Below are 22,818 nucleotides of genomic sequence, written 5' to 3'. Positions count from 1 at the left end.
CACCAGACTCCTTTGCCCCTCCAACAGCGGGATGTCCTTGTCCTTTTTCCTTTTCGTTATTTCAAGCGATAAAAACTCTCAATCTTCTCTCGAATTATTAATCTTTTTGGACGCCCTCAGCTCGAGTTCAGGGCGTCCCGAGCTGAATAAGGGCGTCAAATGACGGCAAGACGCCCTCCTGGCGGAAACGCTGATTATAGCCTATGAGGCGTCCAACCACAAACACTTTCAAAACATCATTGGCATCAAGACAGAGTTTCCGGGTTCTAGGACTCACTCATGTAGAAACTGCTATTCTTCTGTTTCTGTCTCAAAATGATTTAAATCTGAAAGAATAAGATGGTGTAACACAGAAGTGAGACATGTCAATCAGGGCGGTTCTGTTCACCTCACAAAGCATTAGACAAAGTGAAAACACCTGAGGGGTGTTTATAGCCTTCAAACTAAGTATAGGACGTCTCTGAAGACATGTAAAGACTGCAGCAAACTTTTGAACATATCAAAGAAAATTCCACATGTGGGTTGCACCTTAGCTGAGGGTAACAATTAGAGTAATGCAGTAAAACACACATGTTTATTTTAGTCGTATGTAACCTTCAATTTATGAGTTATTATAGCAGCCCGCAAAAGGCTGATTAAAGTATTCACCAAACTTGAAATGGGTAAACAATTAAATACCACCACAAACATGATATGTTTATATATGTATATATTATATGTTTATATGATATGTTATATGCCTTCTGCATAATGAACAAGGAAATATGAAGATTATATGGCTGCTCAATTAATCGCAATTACGATTTTGGCTTCCAACGATTATGAAAACAACATAATCGAAATAAAATGATTAATTATTTTATTTTTAAAATAATTTTTACAACTGTTTTTTCAGTTGAATTATACTTAAAGTTCAGGGTAATCAACTGTTAAAAACATACTGTTCACATTTTTTTTTCTCAATAAATGGATGTTTTCAAAGTAAATGGATAATCGTTTTTAATAATCGTGATATCAATTATTGACCCAAATAATCGAGATTATGATTTTTGCCATAATCGAGCAGCCCTAGAAGATTATAATCACATTATACTTTACATTATACCAAGCTTCGAAAATATATTCACTAAAAATCTATCGTATTGTAGACCATTAACAGTTCTGCAAGTTATACTGTATTTATAATTTTCAGGTAAAATATAATCTGTAGTTGAACACACTCTCAAGAGTCTTTTCTAAGGCAATGGGTTGGAGCTGTATTAATTCAACTCTAACCAAATAGTAATTGTCATTTTCACGCGATATAAAGAATATTAAATGACATTGTTGGGTTGACCATTGGTGCTTTTAAGAAACATTTACACAGTGAGAATTTAGATAAATAATCATCAGTAAAGTATATACTGGAATGACCAAGTGGATAAAGGCAGTCATATTTCTAACAGGTGTGTGTTGTAAAACTAGAAAAACAAACACTCGATACAATATCCAAAATCGACGCTATCTGTACATATTTGAATGCCCTCTTTTTACTCTTCTTTGGACACCATTGCCCTTATGAATGGTTTACTATCCTTGCAGGTTTTCTTTTAAATTGCATGGCTTTCCTTGGCCTCTGTTGGTCGAATTAACTTCTTCACGAGTCATGCATGTGTTGTGTACTTCGTTTTCATGGCCGTGGTGTTTCGGCCGCGGCTCTTTTTAAAAAGCCAGATGTGAACAAGATGTTCGGCCTTGACTGGGCTTAGTCAGTAGCAACATTTAATAGGCATCCTTAAAAGAAAAAACGATTTGCAATTAGGTGCAATTCTATTCAATCTCTCTGGATAATGTGACATCGTGGCTAGGTGTGGGACCTCTGAAAGCCTTGAACACAAAGAGGCCGCCGCGTCTGTAATATCCACTCCGGCGCGATAAGGGATGAAGCTTCTTGAAGTGCACACTCCCGGCTGCAGAGCATACTGTAAAGAGCACGGCATAAAAGGTGTTCAACTTCACCCAGCTGTTCATAAAAGCACTCTTGGGTTTGCTCAGCAGGATGTATGTGGGCATTATGAATCTTAGAAGCAGGGGGTCGCATGAGGAAAAACGTTTGTACCAGACGGTGCACCTGGGCTCATAAAATAGCCACTTTTTTCTTAGGCTATTAAATAACCATTTGTACTGTAGCTATTAACCCAAATCATTTCCCATTCTTTTGAGTAACGCATTTGATTGAGGGTTTTTTGCATGCCTTTAAAGACACAGGTGAGGATGACTACGTTTTAAAGCAATAGAGTGGAGCAGTGATGACGTATTTTTGCAGAACGACACGGATGTTAGCAACGTAAGGGCACCTGCGACAACAAGTTGCAAACACACATTTAAGATACTGTAAGGGTTGTGTTCGGCAGGATCATCTCCACATATGAAGACTACTTTGTGGGGTTTTTTTTATATCCAGAAGTAAATAGCTAACATTAAGCTAAATCATGGTCGCTGAGCTAAAGGTGGCTAATGTTCGGTATGGTGTTCTTTCTGTTGTAGTCTCATTTAGTTTTTGTTTGCAACTGCTATTTTTATGACACATAGAAGCTTTGGAAGTGGGGTAGATGCTGACTTTCTTTTTTACGTCATAGATTCGAAGATCTCTTGAGCTTGAGCTAACCACAGAACTTATTTCAGGCATCTAACCAAGTAAACAAAACAAACCTTGATGTCAAGACAAGGGGACCGGTAGTGGTAAAGTGTTGACTCGTATCTAACTTCTGCAGCACTCTGTAAGATTAGATTGGAAACAAATGAGCTACCACTTTTTGAACAAGTGTATCGCTAGCAGCAGGTCGAATGATTTTTCTCCTCTCTTAATGATTTCCAGTGAGAGCCATGGACAACTCTGTCACCTTGTGGCAGTTCCTTCTCCAGCTCCTGTTGGATTCCAGTAATGAGGACCTGATCTGCTGGACCAATGAGGAAGGGGAGTTCAAACTGCTGCAGGCGGAGGAGGTGGCCCGGCTGTGGGGAGCCCGAAAGAACAAACCCAACATGAACTACGACAAACTGAGCAGGGCTCTCAGATACTACTACGACAAGGTAAGCACAGCAAGTCCTCTCTTCTGTTGGATGCTCAGCAGATTGAAAGAAACTGCCCTGTATTTAAAGGTCACCTATTAGGCAAAATCCTCTTCTTCATGTCTCTTCTACATCAACATGTGTCCCCTCTTCTTCATGTCTCTTCTACATCAACATGTGTCCCCTCTTCTTCATGTCTCATCTACATCAACATGTGTCCCCTCTTCTTCATGTCTCTTCTACATCAACATGTGTCCCCTCTTCTTCATGTCTCTTCTACATCAACATGTGTCCCCTCTTCTTCATGTCTCTCCTACATCAACATGTGTCCCCTCTTCTTCATGTCTCTTCTTCATCAACATGTGTCCCCTCTTCTTCATGTCTCTTCTTCATCAACCTGTGTCCCCTCTTCTTCATGTCTCTTCTACATCAACATGTGTCCCCTCTTCTTCATGTCTCTCCTACATCAACATGTGTCCCCTCTTCTTCATGTCTCTTCTACATAAACATGTGTCCCCTCTTCTTCATGTCTCTTCTACATCAACATGTGTCCCCTCTTCTTCATGTCTCTTCTACATCAACATGTGTCCCCTCTTCTTCATGTCTCTTCTACATCAACATGTGTCCCCTCTTCTTCATGTCTCTCCTACATCAACATGTGTCCCCTCTTCTTCATGTCTCTTCTACATCAACATGTGTCCCCTCTTCTTCATGTCTCTTCTACATCAACATGTGTCCCCTCTTCTCCATGTCTCTTCTACATCAACATGTGTCCCCTCTGTGGAAAGAGACTCTGAAAGTTTCAGGAACAAAGATTCTCTCTCTTTTTGATCCATTTCTATAAAAACCTGTCTGAAAATGAGCTGATCAGATTTTGGCCACTTAATGATGTCATAACGATGTTTTGTCTTGTGTAATCATTAGCCAATCAGCAACCAAGGTAACCCCCCCCCCCCCCCCCCCGGAAGTCCCCGGCCGGAAGTCCCCAGAGTTGGGGAAGGCTTCCGAGTAAATCGCCAGACCGCCGACACCTCCTCATCTCCACCGCTCCCATGTTTTTTTTTGTGTTGCCATAAGTTATTCCCTCTCCGTTGGTGCGCGGGGCTAATGCTAATAATGCTAATGCCACAAATACAATGGCGGCTTCACAAAACTTTTTTTTGTTTTACGGGGCGTGGTTTGCAATTGGGGCACTTTTTCCCCCCAGGATAGTACCACCTCTCTAGCAGGCACTAAAAATGGGGGTAAAAGTTCCCGGCACTAAGTTCTCTTTTTGGTGTGAACGCGACATAAGGGGTACTAACGGAACTAAAGGGGAAAAGTACGGGGAGAAGTACTCCGGTGTAAACGCGGCTATTGTGTTCTTTGTAACCAAATCTCTCTCAGAGGGGCGTGGGGAGTGGCTGCTTATTTTCATCTAAAGTAACAGACAGAGAATCAGCACTTTTGAAACAGGGCTGAAACAGAGGGGATTATGGGTAATGCTGCAATGATCTGTTTGGTGTTTGGAGCCAAACACTTCAGAGACAGGTTCTGTATATAACTGACACCTATAATATATTGATGAAAAACAGTATGATAGGGGACATTTAATGCATAAGGTTAGTCTTATTGTGGTTAAGGTTTGCACACCACACTAAATATCCCATCACTGCAACACCAATATGGGGTCGACCATCTATATTGCCCCATATATTGCTTTGTTGTCCATAGTAAACCTGATTGGTTGCACTCCCTAACTGACTCCTAAATACGTCATCTGACCAATCAAAGCCTGTATTTGAACATCTTGACGTTGGCCTCTTTGGGGATAACAATGCCAGAATATGGTCGGCCAAATTGTGCCCTTGAGTGTTGAGCATCGGCCCAAATGTTGATGGTACACTGGAGCCTTAATTTAAATCTTATATTTGCCTCTTATTATTCATATATGTATTACAACCATAGCCATAGCACGCCCTTTTTAGGCTTTCAAAACATTTATCAGGTTTCAAGGAAGAAGTAATGTAGGTTTAATAATATAATATTGGGAGGGATGAACTTCTCTTTAATGGTCACACATGCAGAGCACACAGTGACATGTGTTCTCTGCTTTTAACCCATCCTAGTACCAGGAGTCTAGTACTAGGAGCAGTGGGCAGCTGTTGTACAGCGCCCAGGGAGCAATGGGAGGGAAGGGGGTTGTCCGGTGCCTTGCTCAAGGGCAGGGAAGGAGGTGAACTGGGACCTCTCCAAGTAGCAGTCCACACTCCATATTTTAGGTCTGGTCGGGGACTTGAACCGGCGACCCTACGGCTCGCAGTCCAAACGGACACAGTTCGTCCGTTTGTTTGTAGTAGTGCTGGTGCAGGATTGTTGTCCGGCCTGGAGTCAAATTAGAGGGTGTTTTCCAAGAGTAGTGGGGGTGCACATGCAGGGGTTACAGTGCAGACTGTTTGGGCTTAACGGATATCCATCTTTTATAAGCTGTACTTTTTAACAATATGGTAGTTGGACTAGTCTTTTAAAGTCCCTTCTGTACTATGCCATGTCTTTTTATGCTGCAACGCAAACATTTTCCAGATTGGGATCAGTAAAGTAAAGTTCTTATCTTATCTTAGACGGCATTGGAGCTCTGACTGACGCAGCTAATGTTAGCAAATAATGTTGCTAACAGGCTCTTTCCGGAGCTTAGGACAAGGCAGTCAACAATACGACATGACACCTTTAAAAGTAATGATTCGAGCACTGAAAAGGATCAATGCAAAGCAGTAACTATCCCTAATAGTGAGCCACAGTTCAAGGTTTTCTAGAAAAAGATGCATTTTCAAGTCCAGGTAAATACTGATTTAGATATTTCTCAGTGTCAGTTAAACCTCAAAAAAGGGGGTGCAGTTGCAGCCTATATAAAAAGGGGGTGCAGTTGCAGCCTATATTTGTTTTTATAATTTCCCAGGAACCCCTTTTTGTTTTTCTAGAAGGAACAAAGACTAAAATAATGTGTACGTATTAACTTGCATCACTTAAAGTATGGTTTTTATAACAGTCTGTAGCCACCATGTAAGTATGCATGGCCCCATCTACCCCCCCCCCCCCCCCACCAGTCCTCAGAAGAAGTGAAATGACACTTTTCATCTAGTACAATTTTGACTGATATAAGAACGGACGTGGCACAGCTGTAACGTTGCTTGTGGCAATATTATCGCCCTTCTTCAGTGTTCCGGAAACTCCAAATGAGGTGAGATCATGCGAATGAGGTCAGATTCTTAACTGTCAGTCTTAATCAAAACAACGACATGATGCCCGAGTTGAATAAGCACTCCTGTTCAGAAGCATTAGCAGCTGGATACTCTGAGGGGAATCAAACCAAAGAGAGCAGAGAAACACGAGTTTATTGCATCTCAGAATTGTTCAAGTCTGCTGCTCGGTGGCAGACGGAAGAGAGGCGAGTGCTGTCTGTCTCTGCATGTGGCTTGGCAGCAGAAGCACAGCCTGACCCTGTGGGTGTTCTGGGCAGGGCTGGTATGTTTGGCTGTAAGTAGCTGCTGCTAGTTTGGTGCAGACAGGAAGCTGAGCTGTCCCACGTTCAAGCCTTTTTTTGTGGTCTCATTCTGCTCTTTCTGAACCCCATTGCCTCTTTGCTTGTGTCATGCATTGTGCAGGAAAGTCTTGTTTATAGTATTTGGTAAATTAGTCAATATAACTGCATTTAGAGTGTTTTTCCAGATCGCTCAAAGCACTTTTGCATAACAAAGGTTAGCATTCAAACACATTTGCCATACAAGCTGCCAAATGCTCTGGTTCTAGGGTTTGCATAAAACAGGGAAAGCCGGCAGAGTTTGAGAAGAATAGGGATTTTATTTACCCAAATGATTGACAGTATCTAGGAGGTTACAAGACACTGAAGGAGTTGGGTTAGCATTTGAGATTTGACACCTGTCGTACTTTTATTCTTTGTTTTGTTCAAGCCACTAAGACACCTTTTAAATAGACTAATGCACTTTATAGAAATGTATTAGTTGTATTTACATTTGCTCTGACTGGCGGATGATGTGTTGTTTTTATGCGACTTGTGGTAAATAATCCAAATTAAATACAATTCAGCGACGGGAATATGCATTTCAAATAGTCAAACAATTCAAAAACTCAAATAAAATGATTTGAAAATGTAGATTTTCTTTCTTTATTATATGTTGTGCGTAATATAATTGAACAGTTCAAAACGGTGGCGTCTTCCACACAGGTTCTCTATATCTGTGTCTCTTAAAGGCTGGCATCATGGGATTTGTAGTCCTTTATAATCCATTGACTACAGAAGTCGCCACTAGGTTAGAATATTTGGCTTTTTTCGCAAAAACAAAGAAAACTTGCTCGAACAACACCTTCAAATAAAAATAAAGTGTACTCTTTAGTGTATTTGTACGGAAGAGGATTAGGGCCACATAAAACATTTTTTTGTGAGGATTTGGAAAAAATATTATTATTTTTTGTTCTGAGAAAAAAGTCAGAATTCTGACTTTAATCTCAGAATTCTGACTTTAATCTCAGAAATACCGGTAACTGTAGAACCAGCTTCACTGCGATTTACACATTGCAGTAGAGGTCCAAGAGGAAACCATAATAAGTCATTTTACAACCATCTGCAATGTGTAAATCGCAGTGAAGCTGGTTCTACAGTTACCGGTATTTCTGACTTTTTTCTCCCAAATAAAATGTTTTTTTTTTGTTCTGAGATTAAAGTCAGAATTCTGACTTTTTTCTCAGAACAAAAAAAATAATATTTTTTTTCAAATCCTCACACATTTTTTTTTTATGTGGCCCTAATCCTCTTCCGTATATTTGTGAAGTGAAACAAAAACCGAAAACCTAACCTGTTAAGATATCTCGTTTGTTCTGCTGCTTATAGTTATATCAGTTATAGACATACAGTTGGAGCAATTTGGGGTCAAGTATCTCACCAAAGGACACATCGACATATTGACTGCAGGAACTGAAAATCAAACCACAGGCCTTCTGATTGGTCGATGGCTACAGCCGTTCACTCTCTGCCTTTATGATGTTCCTTTAGTTCTATTAACCAACATTTAAAACGTACATCTGCATTTGCTCTCCTGTGTCTTCCAGAACATCATAAAGAAGGTGAACGGGCAGAAGTTTGTGTATCGCTTCGTGTCCTATCCTGACATCTTGAAAGGAGACGTTGCCTCCCGGACAGAGGGCGGGGAGGTGGGTGCTGGGGGGGGCGTCCCTCCCCTTTTAAAGAGGGGAGACAGCACCCCACAAGATGGAGAGCCTGGTCTGAGCTCCAGCACCAAGCAGTCAAACCGAAACGACTACATCCACTCCGGCCTGTACACCTCCTTCACCCTCAACTCGCTGCAGAACGGACGCCAGCTCTTCAAGTCCATCAAAATAGAGAATCCAGCGGAGAAGTTAGCGGACAAACGAGGAGTCGCTGCGTCCGCCCAGAACCAAGAGCTGTCTCCTCCGCCTCAAACCGCTCTGCCGTCCGTTATAAAGTTTGGAAACACGCCTCCAAAGCCAGCGCCGTCCCCTCAGGTTTCCGTAGAGATGACCCTGATGTCCAGCCACTTGGAGGCCGAAGACATTAACTCCATCTCCTCCCTGCCGTCTCACTCCGTCTACTCCTTAGAACACATCCGCCCGTCAGCGACGACGTTCAGCATCCAGGAGCTGACCTCTGCCAGCCCGTCCCCCAGCCTCGTGCCCGACTCCTCCCAGGAGCTGGTGATCGACAGCGACATCGAGTCCGGATCGTCTCAGACTGCAGACAATCAGGCCCGGGAGAAGGCATGTATACATCAGAGTCAGAAACAGTTTTATTACCAGGTAGGTTGACACGTACGAGGAATTTGACTTGATGTCATGGTGCGTACACTCAGGCACAGGAGAAGGCTAGTATACATGGAGACACATCTCAAGATTCAAGGCTTTTATTGTCACGTGTACATAGCTACAGTGTAGATATGACAATGAGAATCTGAGGTCACAGGCTCCTCCAACAGTGCAACACAATAACACAGATACAATAATGCAAGTAAATAGAATAGAAATAGTGCATCTCACACAATGCTGGTTCCTTTAAAGAGGAAATAATAGGAACGTTACACTTGAAAAGTCCTGAAAATGTTCTTTCTATCAACTTCTTTGGGGCAAACATGTTCGGCCAAAGATGAATCATTTACACGATAGAGAAGTGCAGGAATGAGTCCTTCAATCAGGAAATATTTAGGGATTTCGGGATTGTTAAAAGGCACGATGGCAAATTATCCTTTACGTTTCTGACTCAAATATAAGTTTTCCTTTGAGCTCTGGTTTCCACTAACTCATCAGCGGAATATCTAACTACGAAATATTTTCAATATGTTCCCCAGCTAGTCTCTAACTGTGTTTCCTGTGCTTAGGGTACAGTGAAAAACAATACATGCTATGAGAGCGATGACATTAAACCAATACCTTCAAGTTGTGGCGAATAATTGAGCTGAACAGTTGCTCAACTGGGACAATGCCAGTGTGCTTATTACGTATGCAAATCATTCTCGATTATATAAATATTATGATGGATTATAATTCTAAAGTGAATTCACATACCTCTTACTTTGACCCTGAACACGTTTGAAGTGAATGAATGAAACGCGTGTAGTGACTGTAATCCCTCTCCTCTCCAGCAGGTGGACAGCGGGATGGGTTTGTCCGGAGATGAGACCAGTTTCATGGACGCTGAAACCAGCTCCTCGTCTCTGAGCAGCAGCAACACTATGTGCATTCTGAGCGCCGCAAAGGCACGCAAGCCTCCCAAGATCCTGCAGATCAGCCCCCCCACTCTGCTGGTCACCACCTCGGACTTCTCCCCCATGAACCTCTGCAGCCCCTCCCTCCCCACGGCCTCCCTCACACCAGCAATGCTACAGGTGAGGGCATTGCTATTTGGTAGTTTGATTTGATTATAACAAGAATTATTATACAATACAAACTTAATCAGTGTCAAATTGATATACAAAAATATTACTGATTCTAAGTTTATACTTATTTAATCCCAACCCTTCTCTCAAAAACTAAATGATTAACATATATATGTAGTTAAATACCTTAAAGCAACACATTTATACGATAACACTTGAATGGTCAGATCAAGTCTGAAATGCTCCTTGCATCACAGCAGCTCCATGTGTGACATCAACAGACACATATCAAGACACAATACATGAACACCAAACATTCAACATATCAATCGCCTTCAGCGTGCATCTGGATTCAGCTCTGTGTTCACTGAGAGGACTGACTGGAGCACAAAGGATGCTTCACTCTGACTTTAATGAATCGTGGAACCCTGTATCTCCCATTAGATGGTTTATTAAAACATTTGTTAAAATAACAGGGTGTCCGCGGGGTCTTAAAAAGTATTACAAGTTGATAAATCAATTTAGCGAAAATGAAGGCTATTAAAAAGTATTAAACGGCATTTTTCAAGGTATTACGTTTTGTAGCTTGTTTTCAATAAGTATATAAATGGCCCAAAGAGGTTGTATTCTACAGTCTGCCTGAATGTAGTCATGGCGTAGGTGTGTAGTGTGATTCTGTGTAGTTTATTGATGGAATCCCGTTGGGTTTGACGTCATCTGAACAGGACATCGCACGCTCACTGCTTGATAGCGCGAAGGTCCGTTTACGCCGGTTGCTAAGCAACATCGTTATGGGGAAATGCAAGTCTGCGTCCAAATGGTTGGAAGATAAGGAGGAAGGACAATCAATACTGTATATAGTCAATGTGAGGTAAAGTGTGTCGCCAAGGTAACCGGTTAGAACTCCAAGTGGAGATGAGGTCTTAAAATGTACGGAAAGGGTCTTAAAAAAGATCTTAAAAGGTTTTACATGTGACTTCAGGATTCCTGCTTATACCCTGAGTAAAGAAAATGCAAATCAGAAGGTAAATAAGTGATCAGACTGTTTGAGGTTGGAGATGATTGTTAGATTGTCATGCCAGCTGTAAGGAAGATGCACAATTACCCGTACACATGGTAACGTGTGGTATGTTAGCACTTAATGGCGAATAAATAAAATATGAAATCTTTCTTAATTCTGCTAATGAGTTGGTAGGACTGGTTCCCCAAGTCCTTAAAGGGGACCTATCATGCAAAATGCACTTTGTGATGTCTTTTATACATAAATATGTGTCCCCGGTGTGTCGGGGAACTCACGCAGCGTCAGGAAATAAAACCCTTTCTCTTTTCCTCCGTACCCACATCTTTTAAAAAGGGGGTACAACGAGCGGATACAGATTTGCTGCCGATATGACGTCATTTCGGACGGTGGATCCACAGAAAATCAGAAACAATGCCTGACGTGTTTTAGACGTAATCTGGTCTTTGTTTACATTAGCAAGCCTCGCTAACACTCAGAGCTAACCTGTACTGGAGAGCATGTGTTTAAAAAGCAGGAAATACCTTGTGATAAACCTGCAAGAGAAAAAGCATTTGAGCTCCATACTGTTTCAGAAATAATCCTTGATGTGGTTTAGAACAGGATGGCGTTTTATCACAGCAGAATTTAACTTTATCTCCGGTAGAATTCTGATCGGGCATTAGCTCCGCCTCCTCTTACAGGGCTGCAGAAGAGGGGTATGAGCAGTATGAGGCATGGCTACAACGGGTGATCTGTTTGGTATTTTAAGCAAAAAACTTCACAGACATGTTTTGTATAGGTATGGCCCTACAATATATGTTTCTAATATAGCATGATAGGTCCACTTTAAGTCAAAAAAAATCCCATATCCATCTAAATATTCTGCTGCAATCCATATTTGTGGTCTTTCAAAAATAACATCTTGCTTTCCTTGCCACACACAAAGCATCAATCAAAACGGGTTACATTCACACAAGAAAGGTGATTTGATAAAATGACACTAAATCTTAATATTAGTTATAGCTTTACTCAAATGTCCAATTGTGCTTGAGGATTTTCTTTTGGCATGAAGACAGCATAACACATGACGACACATATCTATAATCCAAACCTTCAATAGAAGCTTTGAACGTAATTAAAACAAACATTTTGTACAGCCAACTAATAGTCATTTAGCCATTATACCATTGGAGCATGACCTAATTCCCAAACAGACATGGATGCTTCATCTTATCACATATTGAATTATATTATTATATTTCTTCTGAAGGCTTTCAATTACAAAACCTGCCTCTTTCAAATGAACACGCTCAGATTAGATGGTCAGATCAGGTTTATTGCCAGGTAGGTTCGCACATACTAGGAATCTGACTTGATGTCATGGGGCAGACATCAAATATAAAAAACAAGAAATCTAATATGAAACAACAAATATTTTACACCGTAATAAAATACAGTTAAATAGCAATAAAAATAAAGCAGTAATTTACATGGAAATAGAATGCTATGAATGCATTTTAGAATATAAACTATGAAATGTGAATATGTGCAGAAAGGAGTATGAACATTGTGTGCATTAATGTAATGCAGGGGTGGCCAACCCGCGGCTCTCGAGCCGCATGCGGCTCTTTGCCTAGTTTCATGCGGCTCTTCAGTTCATATCGAATTTTATATGTGTGAGTTTGGGGGAGAGACACTGACTCCTGACTAGTGTTGCACGGTGTACCGATACTTGAAAGGTACCGCGATACCCTGCCATTAAAAACGGTACGATTCCTCCGTTTCATTAGTATCGGTACTTTAAGAATAACGGGGAAAAGTACTCCGGTGAGAAAGCGCTGTTTTAATAAGAGCTGTGTGTGTTCAGCGCTCTGCTTCCACTCCCTGCACTGCAGCCGTGCCTGCATTCCCTCCCCTCTCAAGCACGCTCTAAGTCCCTCCCCTCTCTCGTGCACGCGCTAGCTGCCAAAGCATGTGAGAAAACGAGAAGCATGGCTGCAAGTGGGAGTGCAACTGCCGCTGCGCCTCGGCTTGTTGACAAGAAAGACGCCAGAAGCGAAATTTGGAAGTATTTGAGCTATATCTCTGACAGTGAGGGCAAGCCTACGGACACCACGAGGCCTGTCTGTCAGACATTTATTAATTTTATTTAATACGAATTCTTGTCATTTATTTTATTTATTGTTCTCATTGTTTAAAAGTGTGTGTTATGGTTCTGGTGTGAAATAAAGCACAATAATTACATTTAAGACCGTTTCCCTTTTTTAAAGAAAATATCGAAAAATAATCGGAATCGCAATTCTTGACTTGGTATCAAAACCAAAATGTTGGTATCGTGACTGACAACACTAGCTACTCCTGACAGTTAAACCTGATATTTAGTAGGTCTGTTAAGTATTGAATGCTGATAATTCTGACGTAATTTGGCCGGTCAAAGTTGTTTGGGCTCGGATAAAATCGCTCCGTTACTTTCGTCCCGTGTTATGTATGTGGTGCAGTGCTGGAATTGGGCCGGTACTCACCGGTACGCAGTACCGGCACTTCTGGTTCTGACCCATGGAGTACCGGCACTTCTTGCTCAGTACCGGCATGCTGGCGGTACTCCGGTACTCATGCACCGTGCCAGTACTCAACACTCTCCCGCCGTTCTTATTATACATCCATATATATATATACAGCCGCCCGGTACTCAGTAGATGCGTCATGAGGTGCCGAACGGACATTCTCATCGCTCTAACCGCTGGAGTTTCACAGCGGCTGTCAGCTGTTTACTCCTGTCATTCAAACAGAACGTGCTGGAGAGGGGGCGGGGCTTATCTTCTCCATGTAAATACTGTGGTGGAAACGACTATGTCAAAATTAACCTATTTGACCGTGATTTAATAGTAATACACGTTTCAAAATAATAATAATAATAATGCCGAAGTAACAACATACTGAAAACTGTTAGTAAAACCATGTTTTAATGCTTTACAATTTACATACCTAGATGCACGTGTGTTGTGTTTATGCAGTGCAACTCCCACCCAGTGGGTGGCTATGTAGAGTGATAGAACAGAGCAGGCACGCCCCCGAGAGAAGGAAAGCAAGTCACGTCACAAATTAGCATTTCTAAAATGTTAGCGTGGATTAATAAAAGTGCAAAAAGACAGCGGTTGTCGCCGGAAGAAACTTCAAATACAGAGAATGCTGTGCCTGTGTTGGAAATTGTGTCTGATGGGGAGCTTTCTTTGGTTGATCCTCCTGCTCCAAGTTCTAGTGCATTAGCATTAGCACTAGCTCCGCAGCCTCCTCCAGAGCCTCTAAAGTTAGCTGCTGCTGGCGCAACTGCCACCACCAACACCGGGCAAAGCGATGCACCTGACTGCTGGACAACGGACCAGGTGCAATATTTTTGCAAGACCAATGCATGGCTCCTTCTTAAAGATAAGAAGCTAGGATGTCGGATATGCAGAGATGTCAAATCTTTGGGAATACACACTGGACAAGGACTGAAAACTGTCAACTGAATGGGGTGAGTGTGCAGTGTCTCATTTCGGTGTTGACAAGGGCAAACAACAAGCTAGCCTGAGAAAAAAAATCAAAGAACATAAAGAATCACAAGTCCATGTAAAAGCTGCTGACATCCTTACATCTGCTTCACGTGAAACTATTCAACATCAAGTGCAGTCTATGCATAAATCTGAATTAGACACCACTATCAGAGTTTTTCGAACGGCATATAAAATTGGCAAACATAGCCGGCCATTCACAGACATGCCAATTGATTTGAATGTACAGAAACTGAATGGGCTGAACGTGGGCAGGGTTTTGCACTCCAATAAAACCTGTGGCGAAATCATCGACCACATAGCTCATGAGCTGAAGAAAAAAATGCCAAAAGACATTACAGAAAACCAAAGAAAACTCTGTGTTTTGGTCGATGAATCTACCACTATTAGTGGTAAAACGGTGCTTGTTGTGTGTCTACGCTCAGCATTAGCTGATGCTGAGCCCGAAACGTTTTTTTGGGAGCTGATAGAGTTGGATGGAACAACGGCTGATGACATCACAAAGGCGTTAATGGAGTGTCTTGGAAGAGATTTTAACGAGGACTTTTTAGGTCAGTGTTTCGTTTCTTTTGCATGTGATGGGGCTTCAGTCATGCGAGGGAAGAGAACAGGCGTTGCTACCCAGTTGTGTAGTAAATTCCCAAGCCTGTTTGTGTGGCACTGCTCCAATCATCGTCTAGAGCTGGCAGTTGGGGATGTGGTCAAGGAGGTCTCAGGGCTCAATCATTTCCAGATCTTTTTTGACAAACTCTATTCCTTGTTCCATGCCTCCCCCAAAAATCAGAGGCAGTTAGCGCAGTGTGCGCAAGCAGTCGGACAGCGTCTCCTGGTGATAGGGCGTGTTTTGTCCATCCGCTGGGTGGCTTCAAGTGAAAGGAGCGTCAGAGCAGTCTGGGAAAACTACCGAGTGCTTCATGATCACTTCACAAATGCTGCAAACGACACGAGCAGGGATTCCAGAGACAGAGCAAAGTACAAGGGCCTGGATGATGTGCTCACATCTGCAACGTTTGTCAGCAATCTGGGACTGATGTACGATGCGCTCACAGAGCTCAGCGACCTCTCTCGGCAACTCCAAAAAAGAGAGATGACACTGCCTACAGCAGATAGGCTCTTAACTCGAGAAATACGAGTTTTTGAATCCATGGTCACCATGCCTGGCCCACACATGACTACAGTTCATACAGCTCTAGCTGAGAAGTCCTTCAAGGGTGTTGCCCTGCGTGAGAATGGCAGGCTTGTACAGATTCATGCAGGTCAGTTTTTCCGCAGTATGGTAGAGAATCTGAGACACAGAATGACTTCCACAACCTCCTCTCATGTCAGCACAAGAGAAATCCCATTACATGGCCGGGAGGCCCGGGACAATCAGCTAATCCAGGACATGAAAGTTATCCATCCTGGAAGTTGGCCTGAAGAGGAGTTAGACGTACAGTATGGGGACGTAGAGGTGCTACGTTTGTGCGAAGTGCTGAAAGTGGACAGAAGAGAGACTGTTCAGGGCTTTCGCGAATACAAGGAAACCAGGGCATCCCGTACACCTGCTGCCATGGAGCCTCTACTGAAAGCAGTCCGAACCATCGCTGTCTCCACTAGTGAGTGTGAGCGGGCATTCAGCTGCATGAACGATATCCTTACTGCAAAAAGGAATGCTCTCTCTGTCAGCCGACTGTCCAGCCTGGTTTTCATTAAATGTAATGGACCATCACTAGGACAGTTCAATCCGGAACAGTATGTGAGGTCCTGGCTGGCAAAGGGAAGGAGAAGTGCTGATGAAAGAGCCTGTCCAGCTCCAGCCCCTGATACTGATGTCCCCAAGGCCTTCTGGAGCCTTTTCTAACAATGTGAAGTATATTGCAAAGCAGCTCACCCAGTGAGAAGACTTTTGGCATAATGTGCCGATTTGTACAGATCCTGGAGATAGAAGGACTTCAGACCAACCAGGGAGTTATCTGATCAGCTTGGTGTTCAATGTAACTCTTTACCATGGCTCAGACTTTGTTACTTGCAGTTACAGTTTCTCATTTTAGATTGTGCAAATTTTGCATTTGTTTTTACATGTTCTTTGTTCATGCTCTTTATCATTTTTCTGAGTTGGAAAGTTAGATTGCATCATAGTTTACTTTATACATATTTGTATTCTTCAGTGGTGAAGTATATTGCAAAGCAGCTCAGCCATGTGAGAAGACTTTTGGCACTTTTTCGTTTTCTGAGTTGGAAAGTTAGATTGCATTCAAAATGTACAGAAATACTTAATTTTGTTAAAGCTTTTATAAAAAATGCTTCTGACCAGAGCTTTGTTTCCTTGTCATTAATGTTGAACACCACCAGAGGGGCTCTCACCTGAAAGGTCTCTGCTTCATGTGTCTTCAGCAGAAGATCTAGACTTTGATTGCTATATTTTCAGTTAATATTGACCTTACTGGGCTTTAGCCATATCCGCTGCCTATCATAAAAAATGTTAAGTACAGTGAACCTTTCTAAAATATACAGTAGTAAAGAGACAAACCCACCAGCATTATAGTAGCCAAATTCTTGTTTGTGGGCTGTATATATAAAATTGACTTGAAAAAGTTGCTGATTTTAGAGTACTGGCACCTTTTTCATTCCAATTCAAGCACTGATGTGGTGTATGTGTGGTGTCAGTATGAGAGGATGACAGCGCGTATAATTTTTATGTGGCCCAAGAGCCAATCACAATAATACCTGCGATGCAGTGAACCAATCACCTTTGAGGGGGGGAAAACCTATCGTTGATTAAACATTATCCAGTGTTTCCCCTACCATTGTCTTGGCGGGGCGCTGCGCCCCGCCAACGGAGCCCCGCGCCCCCCCTGAAATTCAAGGTGTTTAAAAAATATATATATATAATTTTTTTTTAAAATATATATATATAGCACCAAATTGCAAATAATCTATAACTACTGTCACTTTTCACATTGAACATGTGCTCTTTTATTAAATAAACTAAACGCTTTCATTTTAAGTTATGAGTTTAGTGTTTTTGACCCTAAGAAACACTGATGCATTAATCAATAACAATAATCCACAGCTCCTCTCTCTGCTCCAGAGGATTTAAAAAATATATATCCCAATGCCACAAAAATGCATCAGTGACGTGGTTGAAATCTTGTCTCCAGAAAACAAAAAACTGAAACAAGCGGTATCAGTGACTGTGTGTTTGATGTGGCTCTTTGCAGTAACATAGAACAAATGTGGCTCTTAACCTCTGACTGGTTGGCCACCCCTGATGTAATGCATATAGAGATGTGGCAGAGGGGAAGAAACTGTTCAGGTTTTGGTCATGATGGAGCGCAGAGGGAACAGTTTGTGTCCACAACAGGGAGGGGTCGGCCACTATCTTCCCTGCCCGCCTCAGGGTCCTGGAGGGATGGCAGATGGCAGATGGCAGATTGCAGCCGATCACATTACATTACATATTACTTGTTAGACGCTTTTATCCAAAGCGACTTACAGTACTGTGGGCAATCCCCACGGGAGCCATTTGGGGTGAAGTGTCTCAGGGACACAACGACATGCTGACTGCAGTGGGGTTTGAACCTGTGACCCCCTGATCCCAACACCAAGGCTTTATCCACTGCGCCACACGCCTCCCTATCACCTTCACTTTATTAGAAATAATGTGAAGACAATCTGGGAGATGTCTTCGTCACACGGCAGCATGCAGACTTTGCACTTGAGGTTAAACAGTTAACGATATAAACATATTGACAGTGAAAGATAAAGAGTATCATACACTATAAATACACATCATTAAACAATAATACATTGACGTCAATTCTGTCTATGTCGCTGCATTTACTTCTCTGCATTTCCTTTTCCACTCTCCCTTAAGATTAAACCAAAGCAGAGTCCCTTTAAAGTGACCTCCTCGACAGTGTGCCAAAGATCAATCCATGCCTCGTAAACTGCTGCAGAACAAGATAGAGATCTAACCTGTACTGGTTCTGACCAGCAGGGGGCAGCAGCAATCTGCCCCGCCTGGCTCGCTGCTCTTGTTTTGGTGTTGTTCCACTGAAGCCGTCTGCAGACCACATGACGCTGGGTGCTGCTCTGTAGGATTTGGAAGTCTATTAGATTTGCTGGTTCAAACAATGTTGTTATTATTCTGTCCCTCCCCAGAAGCATGAGATCCAGACAGTTCACATATGAATGAGTTCCTCTTTCTGGTTTGTGGTCTCAGTGATCGACTTTAAAGGGACCCTATTATGTTATTTCCTGTCGTGTGTTATAAAGGTTTTTGTGCAGTGGTCTGCGAAGGATAAATTCCCCAAATCTCCCACACACTCCTTCCTCGAAACGCCTCCGTTGGACTCCTTTGTTTACCAGTGACATCACTATGAAACACTTGCGATTCTATAGGCTAGAGCTCCAACACATTGTACGTGATAAGGGGCGGGACATCTCTTAGCCATTGACCAATCACAACAGAGCCGACCAGCTAACCAAAACAATACTGATATACCTCTTTAAAACAAAGCTATTATCTGACCTTTACTTCAACAACCCTGACCCTTTCTCCCCCGTCCTCAGACTCCCACTCTGTTGCTGACTCCCAGTCCTCTGCTGTCCAACATCCACTTCTGGAGCACCCTCAGTCCGGTGGCTCCTCTCAGCCCGGCCACCCGGCGCCAGGGAGCCCATCTGTTCCAGGTCAGTACCTCAGAGTTTACACCGCCTGTGTCAGCCTGTCACAGCTGAGTACTTTTGTATATATCTCTTCTTTAACTCATTGTTTTACTATATCAGAATCAGAATACCTTTATTTGTCCCACAGAGGGGACTTTACATTTGTTACAGCAGAAAGGAGACAAAGACAGCTTAATGTTAACACTTTAGACGCCAAACCAGTTCTTTCGTACCTTTTCTGTTTTCATTTCACCTCATCTATGATTTCCTGTCTCTATACACTGTCTCTTGTATTTATCTCTGTCTTAACTTCTTGTTTGACTTTAGACTATTTACTGGCTGCTATCACACCATTTTGTACATGTTACACTTATTTAATTTACTGGGACTGGATGTGTATTTTGTTAATTGTCTTTTGTGTCATTTCTATTTTTTGGCTTTAATATTTGATGCAAGCTTTCTTTATGAACCCTTGTGTTGTGTTCAAGAGCTGTTACCGGTCATGGTGTTCGCGGGTCCATTTTGACCCATGATTTATCTCAGTCCAAAACACTCAAAGAAAATGACTATCCTCCAATATTGTTTTAACTACATCATAACTAACTTATTATGCATTCATAACCGTACAATCCTGTTGACATTTAATGTTACGGCCCCAAACACATGACACCACATATTCACACGTGCATGTTCAGGTTCAAGTGTTAGTGTACATATTCTTTGAGAAAGGTGGAGTTCCCGTGGGGGGAGGGGGCAGAGGGAGGGGAGACCAGGTGCATGTTGCGAAAAACTCTTGTTACAGTGGGTGAAGGGGGAGGGGTGGGTTTAAGTCAAAGATGAATCTTGATTGGGCCAAATTTGACCTCGAGTCACCCACAACATTTCTGCCTGGTCTCCCCAGACCCCAACACCAAATGATACACTTTCTTTTTTAGAGACCCTCAGATTTGGCTAAAATGGTCAAAATCAGTTTTGTAGTGTTTATATAGCTGCTGTGGAGAATATCATGAAGCCTTGTTCCCATACAAAAACATTAGAGCGTAGTTATTATATCATTTGAACTTGAGACGGGTCACGGGAGACCCGAACACAACATGAGGGTTAATAACGTTAATGTTCCCTTTGTTCTCCTCCATCAGTTCCTGTCTCTATAACTGTCTGACACATTGTCTTCTGTTCCAGTTCCCATCGGTCCTCACTCCTCAGTTCCAGATCCCTATACACAGTCTGGATGGGACCAACACACCCGGACCCATTTCCCCGAAGACATAGGATTAACCCCCAATTTACAGTATCACAACATTTAGACTGAGACTCCTCCCCCTCCTCACGCTCCACCCCCTGCTCCCACACACAGGACAATGATGTGGGAGCCATTCCTCATCGCTCTGGTGCTTGAAAGCTCTCCTCCGCAGGATTCACACTACAATCAGACATGTGGAGAGATGTTGACGGACGACGGTAACATGTTCCCGAACATTTACACCCTGACGATGCTATCCTGTACTCGAACGTGCTGATTCCATCGTTCCTTTTTTTTGCACTTTTGAATGTAATTTGTCTGGATTATTTTGGGGGGGGGGTGATCCTCATTCACAACGAATGAAGGAGGGAGGCGTGTCCATGGCAACAGTTTGTGGATTGGACCCTCAGCAGCAGTGACAATCTACGTCCCATGTGGACACACAGATGAGTAGAAGATATCTGAATATTTCCTTTTATAGAATCCCTTCTTCTCTCTGCCAAAAAACCATGTTCTGTTGTAACCTGTTTTCTCCTCCTTTGCCTCTGCTTCCGTTCCTTATTGCTCCCTGTCCTGACTTTGTTGAAGGTTAGCGCTTTAACCTGAAGGTGTGCATGTTTACCTGCGACTCTTTTATCTCTTGCCCAGCTCTTAAGTGTTAAGCCATATCCGACACGTTGACTTTCTCAGCGTGGCCATACTCTGAGCTGAACCTCCCGTCATGCCTCGGTGTCACTTTTCTAAAGTAAACAGGAAGTCACACTGAACCCCGGTGTGATTGAAAAGAAGTGAAGCCATAACTTGTTACGTGCATCGACTCTGCAAGCAACAAAACACCACCTGCTCTTATACGGCTCTGGTGTCCTCTATAGGTGTCTTCCCCCCTCCCCCCACTGCCTGAAACACCTCCATTTGACTCATAGTGACATCAATATGTAACACTCGCGCTTTGATTGGCTAGTGCTCCCACACATTGCACGTGATAGGCTAATACATCTTATATTATGAAATGTTTAGCCACCAATGATCAGTGATGTGGATATAATGACCAAGTTGATCAAATGCTAATAATAGAACAGCTAGAAGAGTCTGGTCCATTTAGGAAAATACATCAAAAAATTACTTAACCAGGAATATCTGCCATTTTATGATAAAACAATGTCCAAAATCTTGCCTTTTATGACAATTTGATATCACATTTAGCCCAGCATTAATGTCAGTTTGTCTTGTTTTGTAGACTTCACTATGTAATGGCTGAAAGACTGCTCCTGTTCACCAAAATAATTCTAGCCAAAAAAACACTTTTATGAGAAAAAGTGAGAGAGCATGTGATCCCTTTGGACACAGCAAGGCAAGCCGTTACCTTGGTAACAAGCTGCTGTCCTCAGCTTCATGTTTACATAAAGAGATCTTGTTTTAATCTAATTTAGCAAGGTTATTCCCAAAGTATGCGATTTGAACCAAAGCCAAACAACATTCTTCACATAAAGCAGAATCACTCCAGACTTTAAATGAACAGGCTGTGTGTCATGTTGCTCGCAGCGTCAGGGCATTATTTTATTTTAAACTGAACGTCCAAAATGAGCGGCTAGACTCGTCACAGTCCCGCCTTAACCTCTGCCGAGCCTTATCCCCCTGAAGCACCTTCCTCGCCCTTAAACTCCTCCTCCTCACTATCAGCCACGACAATGTAAATGACTTTGAAGCCATAAGTCTGCGACAGACTTCAGATGTAGATCCCACATTTATACGCTAATAAATGTGCAAATTGTACACAACACTTGTTTACATGATGCTTGGATAGAACACGCTTAAGTGTGTATTTACCTAAGTGTCCCTTTTCTAACCCAGGGATGGATGACCAGCTAATCTTCTCATTTCTACTAGACATTTTCCCCCTCCGCCTGCAGTCCGTCACACTGACATACGGTGCCTTACCACAGCCAAGTGAAGCTCTACCGTGGATGGAGCTCGATCATTTAATCCAGAAATAACGACATGTTTGTTTTTCTGCCATATCTGACCAAACCAGAGCCCCAGACGTTTGGCGTAAAACACGGGGATGTTTAGTGAGAGTTCACTGCGGCTTATGTACAGCACGATCTTCATGCTCTGCAGTGCGCTCTGGTACGGTGGCCAGCCCGTGCAAACGTGCTTAAAAACAACGGGACGCACACAGCTGGGACCGGAGCACTTGTTGACGCTCTGGGATTGGCACTCAAGCGTTCTGTCAGTATTCTTTCACACACACATACGGGTATTGGGCCGAGGGCGACACCGTACTTCCGGTATCCGCCGTTTTACGCGAGGTGCAAGCAGGCCGAGGGTTTAGCCGTACACCGTCTAGGTGTTGCTAAGCTTCCTGTACTGAATATCATAGTCTATTGCCTTAATCAATATCTAGTCAACTCTAAAATACCA

The 22,818-nt window shown here is 42.6% G+C and overlaps 1 protein-coding gene across 5 annotated transcripts in view; it reads left to right on the top strand.

Moving 5' to 3' along the window:
* Nucleotides 1–22,818, top strand: part of elk4 (ETS transcription factor ELK4) — a 32,638-nt gene extending 9,820 nt beyond the window's left edge. Inside the window, exons 2-6 of one of the 5 annotated variants that reach the window (XM_034236571.1) lie at nt 2,858–3,072; nt 8,155–8,841; nt 9,723–9,962; nt 19,059–19,178; nt 20,337–22,818. In XM_034236571.1, coding sequence (XP_034092462.1) covers nt 2,858–3,072; nt 8,155–8,841; nt 9,723–9,962; nt 19,059–19,178; nt 20,337–20,426 — 1,352 coding nt within the window. In that variant the 3' untranslated portion in view covers nt 20,427–22,818. Of the gene's footprint in view, nt 1–2,857; nt 3,073–8,154; nt 8,881–9,719; nt 9,963–19,058; nt 19,179–20,336 lie in introns of all 5 variants that reach the window. The other 4 variants (XM_034236570.1, XM_034236569.1, XM_034236568.1 and 1 more) reach the window with 4 other exon arrangements.

The sequence above is a fragment of the Gymnodraco acuticeps genome, unplaced genomic scaffold, assembly GCF_902827175.1.
Source record: "Gymnodraco acuticeps unplaced genomic scaffold, fGymAcu1.1, whole genome shotgun sequence".
NCBI lineage: Eukaryota > Metazoa > Chordata > Actinopteri > Perciformes > Bathydraconidae > Gymnodraco > Gymnodraco acuticeps.
The sequence above is the reverse complement of the archived record's forward strand: the minus strand, read 5'-3'. Positions and strand labels throughout refer to the sequence as shown.